Source organism: Erinaceus europaeus, chromosome 8 (genome assembly GCF_950295315.1).
Source record: "Erinaceus europaeus chromosome 8, mEriEur2.1, whole genome shotgun sequence".
Classification (NCBI taxonomy): domain Eukaryota; kingdom Metazoa; phylum Chordata; class Mammalia; order Eulipotyphla; family Erinaceidae; genus Erinaceus; species Erinaceus europaeus.
In genome coordinates, this window is record NC_080169.1 from 23,718,255 (window position 1) to 23,739,024 (window position 20,770).

At 36.6% G+C, this 20,770-nt stretch overlaps 1 protein-coding gene across 3 annotated transcripts in view; it reads right to left on the minus strand.

Annotated features, from left to right (window-relative positions):
• Window positions 1-20,770, minus strand: part of TAX1BP1 (Tax1 binding protein 1) — a 50,244-nt gene that overhangs the window by 1,911 nt on the left and 27,563 nt on the right. For 2 of the 3 annotated variants that reach the window (XM_016187499.2, XM_016187500.2), the window contains exons 10-17: window positions 20,469-20,615; window positions 18,809-18,929; window positions 16,396-16,496; window positions 12,792-12,917; window positions 8,436-8,507; window positions 5,795-5,981; window positions 4,729-4,877; window positions 828-910 (exon numbers count right to left, since the gene is read on the minus strand). In XM_016187499.2, coding sequence (XP_016042985.2) covers window positions 828-910; window positions 4,729-4,877; window positions 5,795-5,981; window positions 8,436-8,507; window positions 12,792-12,917; window positions 16,396-16,496; window positions 18,809-18,929; window positions 20,469-20,615 — 986 coding nt within the window. The remainder of the gene's footprint in view (window positions 1-827; window positions 911-4,728; window positions 4,878-5,794; window positions 5,982-8,435; window positions 8,508-12,791; window positions 12,918-16,395; window positions 16,497-18,808; window positions 18,930-20,468; window positions 20,616-20,770) is intronic. The other variant, XM_060196046.1, reaches the window with a different exon arrangement.

The following is a 20,770-nucleotide window of genomic DNA, read 5'->3' on the forward strand; positions in this document are numbered from 1 at the left end:
TGGTTAAGCTGATATTCATATTCAACTTCCCTTGAGGGGCCGAGTGCACCAGGTTAAGTGCACAGAGTACTAAGCGTAAACTTACCTTGAAAGCTTTCGGTTACTCCAGAAACCTTTTTCTGAACTGCAGTGTTTGCTATTGATAGTTGTGTAAACCATTTATAAAACCTCTAAATTTACTTATATATTTAGATTGATAAAAACTTTTTGCATTAAAGTTCTCCAAATATAGTCACTATATAAAGTGGTAAGAAATTTTAGCCAAAAAAAAAAAAAAAGTTTGTAAAACTAGAGAGATGGACATATAACTTCTTAATTGTATTCATTTAGTTTAACAGCCAAGGGTCTGTGGTGTTGGTTTTCAAAGGAGTTCATCAGAACTAAGTCTATCTTAAAGCAGTGTTGGGCCACAAACCTAAAGCTTCAGGTTCACAAGGTCTAATGTGGGGTGGGTCCTGATTCTTAACATTTCTAGCAAGTTTTAGGGATCACACTTAATAAATCGTACAAAGGGGAAGTTGGGTGGTAGTGCAGCGAGTTAAGTGCAGGTGGTGCAAAGCGCAAAGACAGGTGTAAGGATCCCAGTTCGAGCCCTGGCTCCCCACCTGCAGGGGAGTCCATTCACAAGCGGTGAAGCAGGTCTGCAGGTGTCTATCTCTCTCCCCCTCTCTCCATTTCTCTCTGTCCTATCTAACGACATAAATAATAACAATAATAACTACAACAACAATAAAAACCAAGGGCAACAAAAGGGAAAATAAATAAATACACAAAAATTTTTTTTTAAATAAATAAAAAGTAAATCATACAAAGGGAAGAGAAATTACCTGGAATCAAAGCAAAAGCCTGCTCCGTGACCACGTAAATGCTGACCTGGAGGATCAGGAACAGTGTCTACATTCTCATTTTCCTAGACAAAAAATTATTTGGTGACTTTTGAGAAAAGTGAAACTAATATACAATTTCCAGAATCCAACCTAGTACAGTATAAAGAAGATAAAGATCACTTCTCCTTTTCTCAAATTTTTACATGAAAACTTGTTCAAAAATAAATATATAGAGTATTTCACTACAGATCACCTTCTTAAAATAAAAAGTGGTATCTTCTGTGAAACTACTGACTGTATGTCAGGAATCTCATCATTGTATCCTTCCATACACCAGGGTGACCACTTTCATAAAAAGCTGAAGACTACATTGCCCACTACTCTCATTTAATAACTGTTGACTTTCAAGAAAAAGGTTGTTATCTTCTCTGACAATTTAGTTATACTTCACAATACACTGCAATAAAAAAAAAAAAAGAGGAAAACTAGCAGGAAAATGTATGAGTTTGCATATTTCTTTAGGCATACAACTGGAAAACTAAGTTGAAGTAAAGAATTAATAAACTAAGGCCTCAAAGTCCTGTTGTGAGAAATAAAATTCAACATTATTTTTTTAACAAACTATCAAGAAATACTCCTAAAATATATAAACGTGAGTTTGAATGTAGAAGAAAACAACTTGGACTCCCATGCTTGCATACACTGGTCACTTTTTCCAGACCTATCGTTGCTACAGTGTTAGTTAAATGACTACCACAAACTGAAGGGTTTTTGGAGGGTAGGCTGAGGTAGTAACTTAACTATTATTTTCTGGCAATTATCCCTTCCTGAAATTTTAGGTAAGTAGGGTAAGAGGCTTTTTATTATTTTTTTTAAATATCCACAGAATGGGGGGAAAAAAAGGTTTAATTTATATGTAGATTCCAGCACTATATAACTGGTCAAAAAACAAAGGACAGAAACCAAATGGGAGTATGTTATGTATTTCAAAATTTTTAAAGTTCTCAAGTAACTAAAATGCAAACAACATTTAAATTTTATGCTGTAGCAGTTGAATCTACTAATCATAAAAATGGGGGACATAGAAAGTCAGGCGGTAGCGCAGTGGGTTAAGTGCAGGTGGCGCAAAGTACAAGGACCAGCATAAGGATCCCGGTTCGAGCCCCCAGCTCCCCACCTGCAGGGGAGTCGCTTCACAAGTGGTGAAGTAGGTCTGCAGGTGTCTATCTTTCTCTCCCCCTGTCTGTCTTCCCCTCCTCTCTCCATTTCTCTCTGTCCTACCCAACAACAACAAGGGCAACAAAAGGAAATAAGTAAATATATATTTTTTTTTTAAAAAAAAGGGAATATAGTAAATTTTGATTGTGTCACATTATTCTAGTCAGATACAGTGCTCACAGCAGCACTGGTCTGAAACACTGAAACTGCTGGAATAACTACATATAAAAGAATGAAAATGAACAAATGGCACTATATAATTTTGTTGAAGAAAATAATGGGGAAATTTTTTAAAGAAGGAATTCTGGGCTTGCCTACAGCTTCTGGTTTGATACCTGGTACTGCATGGACTGAAGGGTGCTCTGGTTCCTCTCTCTCCCTTTCACTAGCTCTCTCTCTCATGTTAAAACTCTCCAGGTATCTCTCATAGAAAATAAAATTAATCTTAAAAAAAAAAAAAGCTGGAAGAAGGCTACACATGAATAGGCTATGTAAGTATTAAATATTCAGAGATAAAGAGAAAGAAAAAAGATGGTATAGGTCATTCCAAGTGGGAAAGAAAAATTTCAAGCAAAGGAATGAAAATGGGCTGGAAAGACAGTATAATGGTTATGCAAAAGACTTTCATGCCTGAGGCTCTGTGGTCTCAGGTTCAATCCCCAGCCCCACCATAAAGCAGAACTGAGCAGTGCTCTGGTCTTTCTTTCTCTATATATCTATTACTCATTAAAATAAAATATCTTTATATATATGAGCATAGGTTACAAGAAAAGGTAATCCAACCTTGACCCTGGGCTTAAGAATTTTAGGTCAGCACAAATCAAACTTAATTGCACATACGATCACCTGAAGATTCTAGTTAGAATTATTAAAGGCAATCTGGGCCAGGTTCAATCCCCAGCATCAGCAAAAACTGGTTAGCAGAACTCTGGTAAATTAACTTAAATTCAGAAGTGGGAAATCTTATTGAGGGCCAGGAAGTGGCACAATGGATAAAGGGTTGGATTTTAAGATGAGGTCCTGGCTTAAATCCCTGGCCTTGGATACTAGATCTAAAACTATAAAATACATCAGTGACACATTTCAGGACAGAAATGATTTGTGCCATCAATATTATCATAATTATGATGTCAGTGTTACTACAGTTATTAGGTGAAAGGGAGTCATAAAGTCTTGAGCTCTGATAGCTCACAAATGTATTGAGAAAGGAGTAGTTACGGTACTTGCATGACTTAAAGTAAGCTGGAAGAGTAGGCCACCTCCACCCTGACTCAAAGGAGCTGGGGTTCCTGTGACTGGTAAGGACTTGCTGGGCAAGAGCCAGAGAAAAGGACAGGTCAACTTAAATCTGCTTTCTAAACAGTAATCAAAATTGCTTGCTATAATTCTTCTTCACTTACATATGATTTATATTGTTGTAATGACAAAAATAAATGTTTCAAAGGTCTGAATGAACATAAAACTTCATTTCAGTCTAGTGTGAAAAATATTCAACAAAATACAATTATCCAACGTGTGCCTGTTCAGAGTCCTTCTATCTCATTATCAAATCTAGGTATGTCAGCAAATGAGCACAAGACTTTAACATGGCTTCTCATGGGTCTGCAGGAAGGCAAAGCACACGGATCAGAAAGAACATTTTGGTAATTAAACTGGAGCAGATGACTATGGAAGAGGATAGCTTGTCACATGTAACATCTGTGCCAAGAATGATCAGATTAAATATGCAAAGTGTGAAGTAAAGGTGTGAAAAAACCCTGTAAGATGATACTCTAGACCTTAAATAGGATACAAAAGTTCTGACAGTTTTCCTAATTATTCCCAGTAATGGACATAGAAGGCCAAAAGGCAGAAGGTAGAAATACATTTTTCTCCATTATGGGTGCTGAACACTAGGGGTAAAATCATGCCTGTCTGAACACTGATCAGTTTCTGCAAAGGTTAATAGCAATTAAATGCAGCAAACTAGATTAAATGAGAAACAGGTCATGATACCACTGTACTTGCAAAGAGCACGACAAAGCATTTCTTTTAAATTCATCTTCATGCACAAATCCTAAAGAACTGTTATAAAAGAACCTATTTATTAAAATGGCTACAAAAATCTCTTAAAACGAAACAGTAATGACATGGTATACAAACTATATAATTCATTTGTCAGTACTGTGTTACTGAGAAACATTAAATGCTAGCAGATGTCTGAAAAAAGTGTTTCTCTGAAAAAGAACAGTATGGTACATATACATCTCTCTTTTGCAAAAATAGAGTTGATTTAAAGTTGAAGTGTAGGGCTAGGTAGTAGCCCATCTGGTTGAGCACACACATTTTATGATGTGGAAGGGCCCAGGTTCAAGCTCCCAGTCCCCGCCTAAGGAAAAAGTTTCAGGAGCAGTAAAACATCGCTGCAGGTGTCTCTCTTTCTCTGTCACCCCCTTCCCTCTCAATTTCTCCCTCTCTATCCAAAATAAAATGAAAGTATTTTTTTTTAAAGTTAAAAAGGAATTAAATGTCAAAATGAAAAGACACACACTGAAGTATAATGCTGTCATTTAATACTTTGCTTCTTCCAGCCTAGATATTTATAACCAAAAGGATATGGTTTCTGAGTTGCATGACTATTAATATTTAAGTACTTGGTCAAAAAATAAAAGGCAGTGGCTCAAAAAACGGAAATTCAATTTACTTTAATATCCTCGGGGTCTTCTAAACCATCAGGCCGACTGAGATTTCGAGCAGGCTGGCTGCAGACAACATTGTCTTCCAGGCCCCAAGAGGTAACTCTCACAGGTGGTCTTTGAATTTCATCAGGGTAAAAAGCACCATCTGCTCCATCTGGAAATAAAAAATTTGGAAGTGTAGAGTGAAAGTTGGTATTAAAATTAGCATCTCTGCATATTGTCATGATGAATAAAATAAAACCATTTTAAGGCAGAAAAAATGTCTTTTGTTTTTAATGCAAGCCATTTTTTTTTTTAAAGATACATTTATTTTTATGAGAGAGATCAAAGAACTACTGAGGTTTGGCATATGTTGGTATCGGGCAATGCTCTCCACATACTTATTATTAAAAATTACTTGGGATGAGAGGGCGAACGGGGAAGTGAACTCAGCTACAGCTCATCAGGCTTGCATGCCTGAGATGCCAGGCTCTTCCCAAGTCTGTGGAGAGAAGGCAGTGGTGTACCCAGATGACCACACAGATTACTATGTGCAAGGACGCCAGTTTGAGCTCCCACATCCCACTTCCCACCTGCAGAGGGGAAACTTTACAAGAGATGAAGCAGGCCTACAGGTGTCTCCTCCCTCCCTACTCAATTTCTCTCTGTTGTATCAAAAATTGGAGAAAAATTAAAAAAAAAAAAAAAAAAAAAAAGGAAAAAGTGGCCATTGGGAGAAGTGGACTTGTAGTGCTGGCATCAAGCCCAAGCAATAACCCTTGTGGAAATTTAAAAAGTAGTAGTGGTAGTACTATGTGTCATATGTACAAAGACAACTGATTTCTCAATGAAGGCAGTAAGGATTAAACTTTAAACTTAGCATTACTAAAAGTCCCAGGTTCAGTCCTCTGCAACACCATTAAGCCAGAAATGCGCAATGCTCTGAGATAAAGTAATAATAAAATAAATAAATAAAATCTTAGCGTTATAAAATTTCTATGGATTGTACAGAAGTTCTCTAATCCCATGATGATTCCAAACAAAGAATACTCCATACATAATCAGGTAATCCCAAATATATATTTTAATAACCTCTTGTTTCTTGTGTTGCATATGGATTGCCATACTGTAGAACTGGTTGCGAACTTGGTACTACAGGAACATGACCATTTTTCTCTGAGCATGTGTTCAGACACTCTGACATCTTCTGAGGACTTTGAAAATTTTGACCTTCTGTTTTCTTTTCTGAAGAATTTTTTAGACTCCTTATAAGAAGATCCTAAGATTAACAAAATCAGAAGTGAATAAACAAACCAATCAAATATTTTCTAATAAAGGTAGTATTAAACAATTGGTCAAAATATAATGATGAAGTTATTTCCCCAAAATGTTTAAACCATATAGTTGGAAAGGTTAGCTAATTTCTCTTAAGTGTCCCCTCTATTTCTCATAAATGTTCCCTTATGTAACAAAAATAGAAAGTCAGATAGATATAAGACCCAAAGTATTTTCAAGTTTGTATTAAACAGTGCGTTTAAAGAATATGTATATATACATACATATGTGTGTATATCTGTGCTTAAATACTTGAGTTTGGAGGGTTACCAAGTGTAGTTTCCATTTATTCACTTCTAGGACACAGAAATACAGTTATGTATAGGCTGATAAAGTGCCTTTTAATTCAACTGACGGAGGGGACACTCGGAGTCCCTTACATATTAGCTATCAATAGATGTGGGAAAAGAAATAAAATCCAATACTAACAAAATGAATGTTATGAAATGTCTAAGAAAAATTTTAAATATCAAAATTAAATCTAAAAGTAAGAGAAATGCTAATACAAGGCAAATACTTTCAAAGCATTAGCTTTGCTCACAGACTGAAGGAAAAAATATGAACACATTAAGACAGTAAAAACAATTTATAAAAGTCAATGATATTTCATGATTAAAAACAAACAAAAAAAAAATCTCAATGAAAGGAATGACCTAACCTGGTGAAAGACTCCTATAAAGCTCTACAGTAAACATTACTGGTTACACCACCTCCCATCACCCCTCAAAAGTGATTCTACTGAACATCAATAATAAAGCAAGAATATTTATACCAGTCCGTTCTGAAATTGTACTGCATAGTCTAAGCAGTGGATTAAAGCAAGTTTAAGAATGAAATGTACTGATTAGAAAAGAAGTAATTTTCTCCTTTAAAAAATACTGTAGTGTGGTCTGGGAGGTGGCACAGTGATAAAGCCTTGGACTCTCAAGGATGAGGTCCCTAGTTCGCTCCCCAGCAGCACATGTGCCAGAGTGATGTCTGGTTCTTTCTCTCTCCTTTCTCATAAATAAATAACATATTTAAAATTATATTGTACATTTTATTATTTATTTTGGTGAGAGACAGAGAGAAACTGGGAAGGAAGGAGGAGATAGACATGCCTGCAGTATCATTTCACCCCTTGTTAATAAGCTTCCTCCCTGCAGGTGGGAATCTGGGCCTTGAACCTAGGTCCTTGTGCACTGTAATATATGCACTCAATCAGGGCACCACCACCTGGCCCCATGAAGTAATATTTTTAATGCACAGTTGACATGATCATCTATCCAAAAAAAAAAAGAAAGAAAGAAAAAGAAAAATCCTAGGGCATCTACTAAAACTAGGTGAATGAGTAAATTTAACTATAGAATATACAACTTTAGCCTAAGGACAGTCATACATACAGATGAAGTTGGCAAACTTTTCTATAAAGTATCTGAGAATCTACATTTTCTACTTCATAGGCATAGTCTCTTTTCCAACTATATAAATCTGCCTCTGAAGTGAGAGCTAACACCTATGTGAATAGGTGTGATCATATGTTAATAAAACATTATTTACACAAAACTGGACACAAGCCATACTTGACTTGTACACCTTTTAAATATTTTATTTATTTGATTATTATTATTATTTTTGCCAGAGCACTGCTCAGCCCTGGCTTATGGTGGTACAGGGGATTGAACCTGGGACTCTGGAGCCTCAGACATTAGGGTCTCTTTGCATGACCATTATGCTATCTACCCCTGCCCAGATTTTATTTATTATTGACAGAGATAGGAGAGAGGGAAAAACAACCAGAGCTGTACTCTGGTACAGTGCACTGCCAGGGGCTCAAAACTGGGACTTGATGCTCCCAAAGTTTTATCTACTGAGCCACTTCCTGGAAGTGTGTGCCTTAAGGTGGCTGACCCCCTAATATAATCAGTGAAAAAAGATTAAAAGAGAAAAATACCCATACTCATACAAAAAATTCATTTTTTAAAAAAGGTGCAGAAATAATTAAATGGAGGAAAGTGGCATTCTATTAAAACATAAGATGTCATAAAACTGGACAGCTGTATATAAATTTTCACTAAATGTTATTCCAGACACAAAAACTAACTTTAAAGATATCATAAATCTAAACAAAAGAGCTAAAGCTACAAGTCTATTAAAAGAAAAACTAGATTTATAACTTTTTGTTCCAAATTACGTAATTATTAAGAAAATGCACTGAACTAGGTTACTTCAAAATTACAAGCTTTTGCTCTTCAAAAGATAGTATCTTTAAAGACTAAAGGCAAGCCCCAGATTGGGGAAAAAACTATTTTCAGTACATCTGACAAAGGAATTATACTAGGAGATTATATAAAGAACATTTTATAATTCGTTAAATACAACCAAAGATAAACAACCCAGTAAAATACATTATTAATACCTTCTCCTTGGAGAGATTTTCCAAATGTGCACTTAGATAATTTATTTCTTTGTCTTTCTCTGCCAACTGAAGCTGAATAAAAAAAGAAGTCATTAATTCTTTTCATTATCTCTCCCTTGCATTTTAAGATTTACTTTATACTAATTTTATCAAAGTAATTCCTCTGACCACATCCATGGATTTTCCTTGTTTCTTATTGTGGTGCATTGGATCGACCTTCCTGTGGTGCATCCCGTGAGTACCCATTTATTGGGGAAACTGACGATCCTTCCTAGCCGACTGAATCCACATGGATCCCAGTCACTTTCAAAGCCAGCAACAAGCAGACATCAGGCTCAACCTGACGCTGTTGACTGGCTACGGAAGAAGGGCAAACGCTAGAAGAAGAAGAAATTTGCTGACATCTCTAAACTACTTGCAGCCATCAACCAATTTCCTTTACTCTCAAAAATCTTCTGGTTTATGTAAAACGGAGTGAATTCTTTTTTAAGTCCACTTCTCAGTCAAAAAATATGAACATCGTCCAGAGTTTCTCCTTTGGCTTTTCTAAATATATTACCTTTGAAAACCCCTTTCCTCCTATGCTTTCAACTATCATGTCCACAGGAGTAAAGCACAAACATGAACTCTCATGCCACACCTCCCCTGCCCCCCCAATTCAGATCTCTTAATTGATTAGATATGCTTTTCTACATCATTTTATTAGAAGGATAATAGTTTACAGTATAGCTGTTGAAACTGTTTTCATATTAATTTTCTCCATTACAAGGTCAAAATATCCCCAATGTTCTTTACTATTTTTATTAACTGGTTTTATCAATCCCAGCGTTTATTGTGACTGAAGATAGGAAATTATGTCAGATGTCTTCCTTTCTCCACTCACAAACATCTGTCTAGTCATTCACTCATCCAACAACTCATTGTCCATCTGTACAACATAAGCATTCCTGATAAAATTCTAACTATTTGCCAGTAGGTTTTCCTCGACACTGATATTCCTACCCAAGTTGTAGAGGAAGGTAAAGAGGTAAGCTTACCTAAGGTGTGTGTGTGGGGGGTAAACCTTTATCATTTTATTCTGATTTTCCTTTATTTAAAAGCACTTCCCACCTTACATCCTCTCAGTGCTACCAAACTACTTTCAAGAGACCTTCCCTGGCTCGGTGGGCCTCTTTGTAAAATATATTCTCTCTTTGTGTTGCTGGGGCCTTGCATTTGTACAATTCCCAAGGCTTCAGGAATCATTTCCACCACTACCCCCCATGCTTTTTCTAACCAGAAGGTAGAGAGACACCACCACACACCACCAACCATAGAATGTCTTTTCTGGTGCCATGATGCTGAGCAGGACTCAATCTTGGATTTCATATGTGGCAATAAGGAGCACACACTACCAGCTGAGCCATCACCAGAACCCACCACCCTTCACAAAGGGGGAAAAAAATTATCGTTGTGTTGTATGCTTTTACATTGGTTTGTTCTAGCCCTCCCCCGCCAAGAGAACTGGATCAGTCCTGTTAGTTTCGCGGGCCTGCTTGGCCCCGCCCCTAGGAACCCCGACAGAGTTCGAGAGTTCCAGAGTTGGAGAGGGACAGAGTTAGGGAGAGCGCTTGCGCCGCCGCAAAGAGACAGCAGAGTTCTGTTTGGTGATTAGTTTGGTTTAGTTTATGAATCGTTGTTCCTGAATAAAGAAATACAGCTTCCCTGCCCAGCCGTATGTCTCCGAGTCTCTGTTACCCGCCCGTGAAGCTAGCCCGGCCGGCTGGAGCCTTCCGAATTTTAACAACATCGTTGAGTTTTCATTTTTCTTTAATTGGGAGGGGGTTCATAGTTTACAGTGTAGTCTCTAACAATGGTACAACCTCTCATCTCTTCTTAATTGGTGTCTGGGAGACACAACAGGAGCCCAAAGCCCATTTATCCAATGTCCACTTCACTCCTTCTCCAGAGTCCTTTGATTCAGTGCAACGCAACACACCACACCACACCACACCACACCACACCACACCACACCACACCAGTCCAAGTTTCAACTTATGTTTTTACTTACTATACCTTGTTTTATTTATTTTTAGACAGAGAGAGAGAGACAGAGAGAGACGTGAAAGAGGCCATAGTACCAAAGCTTCCTACAATGTTTTAAGGGCCAGGCTGTATTCTTTATTCTTAAGTTCCACCTATAAGTGAGATTCTTTTTGTATTGTCTTTCTCTTTCTAGCTTGTCTCACTCAACATACCTTTAAGTTCTCCCAGGTCATCTTCAAGAAAATGACCTCATTATTTTTAACAGCTGCATAGTATTGTTGTATATATGCATTATAACTTTCTTAGGCATTCATTTGTCATTAAGCATCTGGGTTGCTTCTGAGCTGTGCTGCTATGCACATTTGGTGTGCGTAGGTCTTTGCAGAAAGGTGTCTTTGTTATCCCTGGGTATATCGTTAGGACAGGGATTACTGGATCATAAGGTAAGTCCATTTCTAGTGTTCTGATGAGTCTCCAGACTGTTTTCTGTATCAATTGATTTACATTACCCCCAGTGCAGGAGAGTCCATCCTTCCCACCTCACCCCCCCCTTAACATTTTGTGTTACTGTCTAAGTTTCGACATTCTCTCAGGTATAAAGTGATACCTCATTTTTACTTTCATTTACCTGCTCTTCATTGACTTTGAGCACTTTGTCATGTCTTTTGGCCTATTTGGATCTCTTTATTTGAAGACTGTTCAGCCTATGTCTCTCCTCATCTTGCAAAGGGGTAATCTGACTTTGATTGTTGAGTTCTTTATGTATTTTGGTCATCAGCTTTCTGTCTGATGAATAGCACAAAAACTTTCTCCCACTGTTGGGGGGAGAGAGTCTCTTTAATAGCACCCAAATTCCCTTCTGGAACCATCACAATCTAACTTTAAGTCTAGTTAAGTCCATCACAAACACTAAAGCCTTTTTACTCAAGATTGCCCACTTGTGATTTCTAAACCTATAGTAATGTTTTTGTACTGGCGTACAGTGCTGTTTTTCCTCTTTATCTGCTTCTCCATATACTCAATTCTTTCAAATATCTGGCTTCTCTATAATGTCTAACTTCTAAGTGGTTCACTAGAACCAGCAGGTATGTCTGAACAGCATAAAGTGAGGGGGGAAAAGCATTTAGCAAAAAGCCAGATACTTTTTTTTATCAGCTGCATAGCCTTAAATATCTTCTTTACTCTCAATGTTCAGGAAGGTAAAACTGGAAGTAGGGGTTGACTGGTTGGTTGTTGGTGGACAGTTATTATAGACATTTAGTAGTAGGAGGTGGTTGCTGAGCTGAGAAACTATACATCTGAAACCTATAATGTTGTAGGTTAATTTTTAAGTAAAGTCAATGGTCTTTTATTATTAATGATAATAAACAATAAGATATTGTTTCCTAAGGGTTTAAAAATGACTACCTAGTACTGTAAAATGTAAGTTATAACTATCACTATATACCCATAACAATCAATCACTATTATAAGTTTTGTGTGAATCGCAATGTGCCTCACATTGTACACAACCCACATGATAGCTAACATAGCCCTTGAGATGTAATAACTTGGATATGACCCATCGTCAAGCCCCTACATAGGACTGTCATGAATAAGAGGAGAAGCTCTAGTTCTGTGGCATATCTCCATCTCTGTCTCTTAATCTGAATAAAAAAATAGCCTGGAAATTGTGATATCATACATGCACTAGAGCCCAGCTCCAAAGAAAACATTAAATCTTGGTATCTTTAAGAATGTCGCTATATAGGGGCCAGGTGGTAGCACAGCCACTTAAGCACATGTGGTGCAAAGCGCAAAGACCAGTGTAAGGATCCCAGTTCAAGCCCCCGGTTCCCCACCTGCAGGGGGTCGCTTCACAAGCGGTGAAGCAGGTCTGCAGGTATCTTATTCTTTCTCAACCCGTCTTCCCCATCTCTCAATTTCTCTCTGTCCTATCCAACAACAGCAATAACAATGATAACAACAAAAACGATAAAAAAGGACAACAAAAGGGGAAAAATGGCCTCCAGGAGCAGTGGATTCGTAGTGTAGGCACTGAGCCCCAGCAATAACCCTGGGGGCAAAAAAAAAAAAAAAAGAAAGAAAAGGTCGCTCACTATATGTGTTATGAGACAGCTAAGTTGAATAATTTTAGAACACCCTGGTCTTTGCTACCAAAATTGCATGTATATCATTACATCTTAATGAAGGAAAAAAAAAAATCCTGTTTTTTTCTCTAATGGTCTGAGGATATTACTGAAACTGTACATGTGAGAGGCCTCTTTTCTGGGGGGAAAATGATTAAAGTATGAAGTACTACACCTCAAATTATCTAACTATTAAACTTACCCTGCAGTTATCTTGTACTTCAGATAGTTCCAATTTTATATTTTCAGCAATTTTCACTTGTTCTTTCCATTTCAGCTCCATCTTTGCAAGTTCATCAGCGTATTTACTGCATTTTGTTTTCTCATCCTAAATAAAATTAGTATAATTACCAAAATATCAGAGTGCTATTATAGTGGTACAAAAATTGAATATACACAAACATCTACCAATGGAAGCCTCCCTAATTCATCTTATAGCAAGACAATGGAATAATATGTATTTCTGTTTTTAAAAAAGGTAGACATATCTACTGACAAGGAAAAATGTCAAGATACATAAAAAACTAGAATGTTACAAAAACAATATATAGTATAACCTGATTTTTACTTTAAAAGCTGTTCCATTATGTCTATGTATTGTTACATTAAAAGGAGGAAGAAGAGAAATTAACAGTTCCAAGGGCCTAACAGTGGTGCACCCAGTTGAGCACACACAATACCATGCTCAAGGACCAGGGTTCAAGGCCCAGGTCCCTACCAGCGAGGTGGGGGGGGGGGGAGAATGGGACATGCTGCTTCACAAGCACTAAAGCAGCTGTCTCTTTGTCATTCCATTTCTTAATCTCTCTCTGCCTTACCAAATAAAGAAGAAAGAAAAAAAAAAAAAAGAAAAAAAAAGGACCACAGGAAGCAGTAGATTTTTAATGCTGGCTCTGAGCCCTAGCAATAACACTGTTGGCAACTGGAAAAAAAAAATAATAATAACAGTTCTTACCTCTAGGGATTACAGCATATTAAGTGTATACTTTTTTATTTTTATCATCTGTATTCTTTATTATTACAATGCCAAAGATTTCACTATAAGTACATATTACTTTAGCAAAAGGAGATACTAAAAGTTGTATTTATAATACATTTATTTCCAGACAGTGATAAAGGAAACTCTGGAATTTCATTATAGGTGACTCTTTATTCACTGTTCTAAAAGCAGAATATCAAAAAGATGGAGCTATAAAATCATTGTTAGAAGATAAATAGGCCACTTCCATTTAAAAGGTTTTGTCCAAAGTAAAGGCTTAAAATTATGTTTTAAAAAATATAATGGAGAAATAGTCTTGTTAATAGTGAATCAACTATCTATTCACACAAAACATGCCTCACACCATATACAAAAATAAATTCGTCTACATGCAAAACCTTAAGACTATTAATTTTTCTATAAGAGAAAATCATTACAAATTGGTTTAGACAGGGAAATGTTCCCCAAAATATAAAAAACATAAAAGATAAAATAATAAATTGATTAACTTGTACTTCCATCAAAATTAAACTTTGACTTTTCAAAAAAACCAACCATTGATGGAATTAAAAGTCAAAGAAAGTAATCATCACTCATATGTCAAAGAGAGAACATACACCAGAATAAAGACAGACATACAGTTCAATAAAGACATAATTTTAGAAATTTACAAATTTGAACTCTTGAAATAAGAAGGACCAAACTGCCAACATAAGCAATAGTATGGAAAATCTCAAAAGAATTATGTTAAAAGAAATTTTAAAAAGTCCATGCTATGTACCATTTATGGAAACTGTACAATCAATCAAATGGTTACTCTATAGTGGCAAGGCAAAGCCAATGAACAGTTTGTTTCAGATAAGGAAAGGACAGATGGGTTACAAAGAAACCAGGAGTCAGACATTAGAACATGACATGTGCTCATAGTTTAACAAATACATACGTCAGAAACTATGGGCTAAAAGTATATAGAGTTTATTTCAATTCTTGATTGAATTCCAATTGCTTCAACTGAGTTTAAAATGCATCTTTTTTTTTTTTCCCCCTCCAGGATTATTGCTAGGGCTCCTCTGCTCCTGGAGGATATTTTTTCCCTTTTTGTTGCCCTTGTTGTTTATTGGTTATTGCTATTATTACTGTTCTTGTTGTCATTATTGTTGGATAGGACAGAGAGAAATTGAGAGAAGAGGGGAAGACAGGGAGGAGGAGAAAAAGATAGACACCTGTAGACCTGCTTCACCGCTTGTGAAACAACCCCTCTGCAGATGGGGAGCTGGGGGCTGAATCTGGGATCTTTATACCAGTCTTGCGCTTTGTGCCATGTGTGCTTAACCCACTGCACTACCATCTAGGCCCCCACATCTCAATTTTCTAACTTAAAGAAATATGTTACTTTCCTTTCAATTATAGTCATTTAAAATTGTTTCATATATAATAAAATTTACTCCACCATAAATTACTTTGAAAGCAGCAAGTGTTCTAGTACTCCTTTCAGTAGCACATGTACTAAAAGTAGTTTACAGTTTTTAGGATGCTTTCTCATCCTAATCAAAATGATAAATTTCTGAAGTGTTAACATAAAAAAAAATTGCCTTCCCTTCCCCCTTTCAATTTTTGTCTCTATCCAATAAAAGAAAATAAAAGATTTAAAAATGTTAAAATAGGGAGTTGGGCAGTAGTGCAGCGGGTTAAACGCAGGTGGCGCAAAGCACAAGGGCTGGCGTAAGGATCCCGGTTCAAGGCCCTGGCTCCCCACCTGCAGGGGAGTCGCTTCACAGGCGGTGAAGCAGGTCTGCAGGTGTCTGTCTTTTTTTTCCTCCCCCTCTCTGTCTTCCCCTCCTCTCTCCATTTCTCTCTGTCCTATCTAAGAATGACGACATCAATCACAACAACAATAACTACAACAATAAAATAACAAGGGCAACAAAACGGAATAAATAAATAAAATAAATATTAAAAAAAGTTAAAATAAAAAATTGTAAAACTATTCCAGTCAACCAATCTACAGGAAGATATGCCAAAGCAATAAAATATTCTGCTTAAAGAATGATTAAAGATTACATTTCATTAATATTACTTAGAAGACATAAGACAGTTTTAAGTTACTATAGCAACACTGAGCTAAGTTGTGAACCTCTTTCCACAGCTCTAAAAAATTTCTCCCTGCTTTCTACACAGAAAAGCATACATACACACAAAAAACCCCAGACATCACCATACTTCCCCTTATATATAAAGTAGATAAGAGTATATATTCCCTTGTCTTTTAAGCATTCCACCTTCAACTCCCCTCCAGAAGTGAATGCTACCAAGGCAGAAACATTGCAAGATGGAATTAATATAAGAAATAATGCAGTTTAAAATAACTAAAACAAGTAACAAAGACATTAAGTTGCTATACTTAATATGCCCTTTCCCCCCACTTTACAAATCTGGTCACTTTAAGATGTAAAAATATATATATGATTACTATAGTAAATATAAGAAGAGTTCTCCCTTTTTATGAAGTTTAAATATTTTCACATATCTTTGTAATAAGGTAGACAATAACATACAATCTCAATCACTTTCTATTCTCAAAACAAGAACATCAGTTGAACAGAAAATACAAACCTAGTGATCATTATTTTACATACACTTGGGCCTATCAGGTACACACATATAGTACCAAATACTGAGAATACCCACTTCTCATCATTTCAACAGTGAAACTAAACATCCGTATATAAGGTTAAAAAGAAAACCTGGGTTATGAGTCAATCGGAACAACGAAAGTAAGCAAAGCCATTATATACTTGGTAACTATTTCTTACAAGAACTAGCTTACCTGCAACAGTTGTCTACATTCATTGTACTTTTCTGTTTTGTCAGCAATTTCTTTGGTCATTTCACACACCTGCTCCTTTGTTATCTCAAAATCTGTTTCAACTATAACAAGATGGAAAACAAGATTATTAAAAATTACTTCATATTGTCTTCCAATATGTCTTCCAATCAAACATACTGTCTTCCAATCAAAACATTTTAATGGCAGTATACAGAATAGAAATATCTGGGGGCCAGATGGTGATGCATCTGGCTAAGCACACACATTACAGTGTGTAAAGACCCAAGTTCAAGTCCCTGGTCTCCACCTGCAGGTGTAGGTGAAGCCCTTGAAGTAGGGCTGCAGGTGTTTCTCTGTCTCTTCCCTATCTCCTCCACTCCTCTCAATTTCTGTCTCTATCAAATAATAAAAAATAAATAAACTTTAAAAAGAAACATCTATTTGTGAAAATTTTATGTAGGGCTATGGTTACAGTTCAATGATAGAGTACATCCCTTGGAAGTCCTGGGCTTAATCCAAATACCACAAACAACAAATTAAATTAAAATGTTCATACGCTAAATAAACAAAGGATAATATAAACTGAGAAATATTTTCTTTTATTTTGTTTTTGATAGGACAGAGAGTAGTTGAAAGGAGAGGGAGAGGCAGAGAGGAAGAGAGAGAGATACCTACAGCACTGTTTCATCACTTGTGAAGCTCTCCCCCACTGAGGGGTGCCAGTGGCTTGGAGCCCAGTCCTTGCTTATAGTAATGAGTGTGTTCATCTGGATGTGCTACCATCTGGCCCCATAAGTTAAGAATTCTTAAAATATCAGAAGAAAGGTTGCATCAATAATAAAAGAATCATTATTTTAATTTTGTTGTTATTGTTTTGTTAAAAATAGCTCTGAAATACCTCATAATAGTCCTCTTTTGGAGACAATAGTGGTGCACTTTGATTTAGTATACATATTACACTGTGCAAGGGCTTGGGTTTGAGTCCCTGGTCCCCACCTGCAGGGGGAAAGCTTTACGAGTGGTAAAGCAGTGTTGGCAGCTCTCCCCATTACCTCTCAATTTCTGGCTGTCTCTATTCAATAAATAAAGAAAAATTTTTTTAAAGTTCTCTTTTATCTATAAAATCAGTAAAGTAAATCAAGTCTTGGAGAAAACATTTTAAATCATTTTCCTATCCCTTAATTGTTATTCAGTCAGTATTAATAAATACACTGTAGTGCCATTCTATATACTACGAAAGACCCATTGAGATGAATGGGTCCTGCTGTGTAACATCTGAACAAAATTGACTCACTTAAGAAATTTGTAAAATGTATACACTGATATCAAATATCAATGATTGGGGCCTGGTGGTGGTGCACCTGGTTGAGTGTACATGTTATACTGTGCAAGGGCCTGGGCTTGAGTCCCTGGTCCCCACCTGCAGGGGGAAAGCTTTCCAAGTGGTGAAGCAATATTGCAGGTGTTTCTCTGTCTTCCCTCCCCTCTTCCCTCTCAATTTCTGGCTGTCTCTATAGTAAATAAAGATAATAAAAAAAATATTCTTAGATATCACTGATCCAAATACTACACAATATACCTTAGTGCTTAATTCCATTATTATCTAATTGTGAAGGCTAAAACCACTATAAGGGAAAACCTACAGCTAATTCAAACTGTTACACTGGTCATGCATTCATTGTATCTCTTTAATCTGATCTAAAAATTAACAGACTCATAAAAACTTAACTTAGCCACTTATCTATAAGTACAGTAATGATGACAGTACCCTTTGATCCAAAGTAGCCAAAGAAGTGGGGAAGGGAGAATATAAGCTGGGTTTATATATTTATCCCTTAACAGAATTATACGATAGCTACATCATAAATACTTAAAAATCCCATCAATCTTTTGGGAGATAAACAATTCAATATCTGCAGCTGAGCTTTTATATATTAGCTCATCAACATTCTCAAGAGAAACTAGTTCATGCTCACTTTATGTATATTCACTTTATCTTACTTTTAGATCCCTACTCCTTTCCCTGTCTTACTCATATGAACTTTTGTTAACTTCACCTAAAGCTCTGACAGTTAGAGAAAAGCAGTTTCAAGGTAGAGAGCTTTATACTAGACATCTAAAAGGTCGTTGGGGCCACAGAGAGTGCTCACTACCATGCGTAAGGACCTAGGTTCCTCACCTGTAGAGGAAACTTCATGAGCACTGAAGCAGTCCTAAAGGCATCTCTCTTCCCCTCTCTCCCCCACTCCCCCTTCTCAATGTCTCTGCCTTTATCGAAACATACAAAGAAATAAACAGGAAGAAAAAAAAAAAAAAGGAAAGGAGGGGAGTCACCAGAAGCAGTGGACTCACCAAACAGGCAGTGAGCCCCAGTGATAACACTGGTGGCAATAAATAAATAAATAAATCTTACCTGCAGCCGCTGGGGAGCTGACATCTGTAGGAGACGCAGCAGGAGCAGGGTCTGTGCTGACTGTGGCATCATTCACTTTCTGCTGACTCCCCATTTTCTTTGTGACATTATTGTTATTGGCCTATTCAAACCAATAATTTGTTACATATGTCACTGAATGAATTATACTTCCTTCCTTCAGTAATTATATAAATAATAATCAAATTCTGAAAAGTCCACAAAGCTATTACTTAATAGCTAACAAAGATGGAAGTTACACACATTTTTTTACTAACTGACCTAAATACTTCAGAGAAAAAAAAAAACACCTTTATTTACATTGTCTTAACACATCATCAAAACAAGTTACTAATAGAAGAACTGAGTCTTTAGTTTCAGGTTTTAGGTGTGTATCTAGGACAGGGGATTTAACCTGGTATGGTGCATGTCTTACAGACATGAGGCTTTGGATTCAACCTTAAGCAGCAAAATAAGAGTTTCTTTAGGGCTGGGGAAACAAGATATTGGCTCTACAAGAGCCATTTCATGTCTAAGGCTCCAAGGTACCAAGTTCAATTCCCAGCACTACCAGAAGCCAGAGTTAAGAAGCAGTATTTCTGTGTGTCTTTTTCTCTGTAATTCTCTCATTAAATAAAATTTAAAAGGCAAAAAAATTTTTTTCTCTACTTTTAGGACTCCATAAAATAGAAAACCTTATATTTAAAGAACCACATTAGGAGCTGGGAGATAGCTCTCGTGGTAAGAGTGCACATTTTATCACGTATAAGGTACTAGTCTCTGGCCACTACATGGGAGCACCATGCAAGGGAAGGAATACTATTACTTCTTTTTCTTCCCCATTCCAATTTGAAAAAAAACAAAAACAAAACAACTTGGGAGCAACAGAATCACAAGGCATGCAGCCCCAGTGGAGGGTCCCACCAAAAAGAGTAATTAAAACACACATCAAAATCATTTATTTGCTTTTATGAAGTCTGTTTTTACCCCATTCTCAAAAGGAATACAAAACAATCAGACAACATTTTTAACTATTTCTAATTTATGACAATAGACAAACCACCTAAGACCTTGTGAACTCAATGGGGTGGTCACTTCAGATCATCATAGTATAAAATCAATTACTTCAAATTGAGAAGAGATAAATTATATCCCCATAAGTCTGATATTTCAATTATAATAAGTTCATTTTTTTAAAACACTGACAAAGGGAGTTGGGTAGGGGCACACCTGGTTGAGTCCACATTACCATATACAAGGACCTGGGTTCAAGCTCCTGGTCCCTACCTGCAAGGGGGAAGCTTCATGAGTGATAGAGCAATGCTATAGTTGTCTCTATCTCTTCCTTCCCTCTTGATTTCTTTCTTTCTTATTTATTTGATACAGAGAAATCGAGAGAAGAGGGAAAGAGAGGGGAAAAGACAGAGACACCTGCAGCCTTGCTTCACCACTTGTGAAGCTTTCCCCCTGCAAATGGGGACCAGGGGCTTGAACCCGGGACCTTGTGCACTATAATGTACGTGCTTAACCTGGTGCACCACCACCTGGCCCCCCCTCTTGATTTCTTATCTCCATCCAAAACAAGATATTTAAAAAGAATAAAAATAATTTTTTAATGTTAATAATGGAAAATTTTGCTATAGGTAAATTCAGTGATACTCACTGACTGGTCTGAAAGTTTATTTATTTGTTTTTGGAGCCTCTGACATTCCTTGAATTTTTCTTTATAATGATCTGCGGCCATCTGAAGGCGAAGCTTCAAATCTTCAACTTCTCTTCTCAGTTCCTGCTCTAGTGTGTCGGTCTTTTCCTAAGAAAGAAATAAATACTTCCTCTAATGAAAAGATTAAAAAATGCCCTATCTCATAATGAAGTAGTAAAATTAAGACTTTATTTTTACCTTTGTCTTTCTGTTTTTAAGTTTTTATTAGTTTTGAACTTTTTATACATAGTCACATTAGCTAT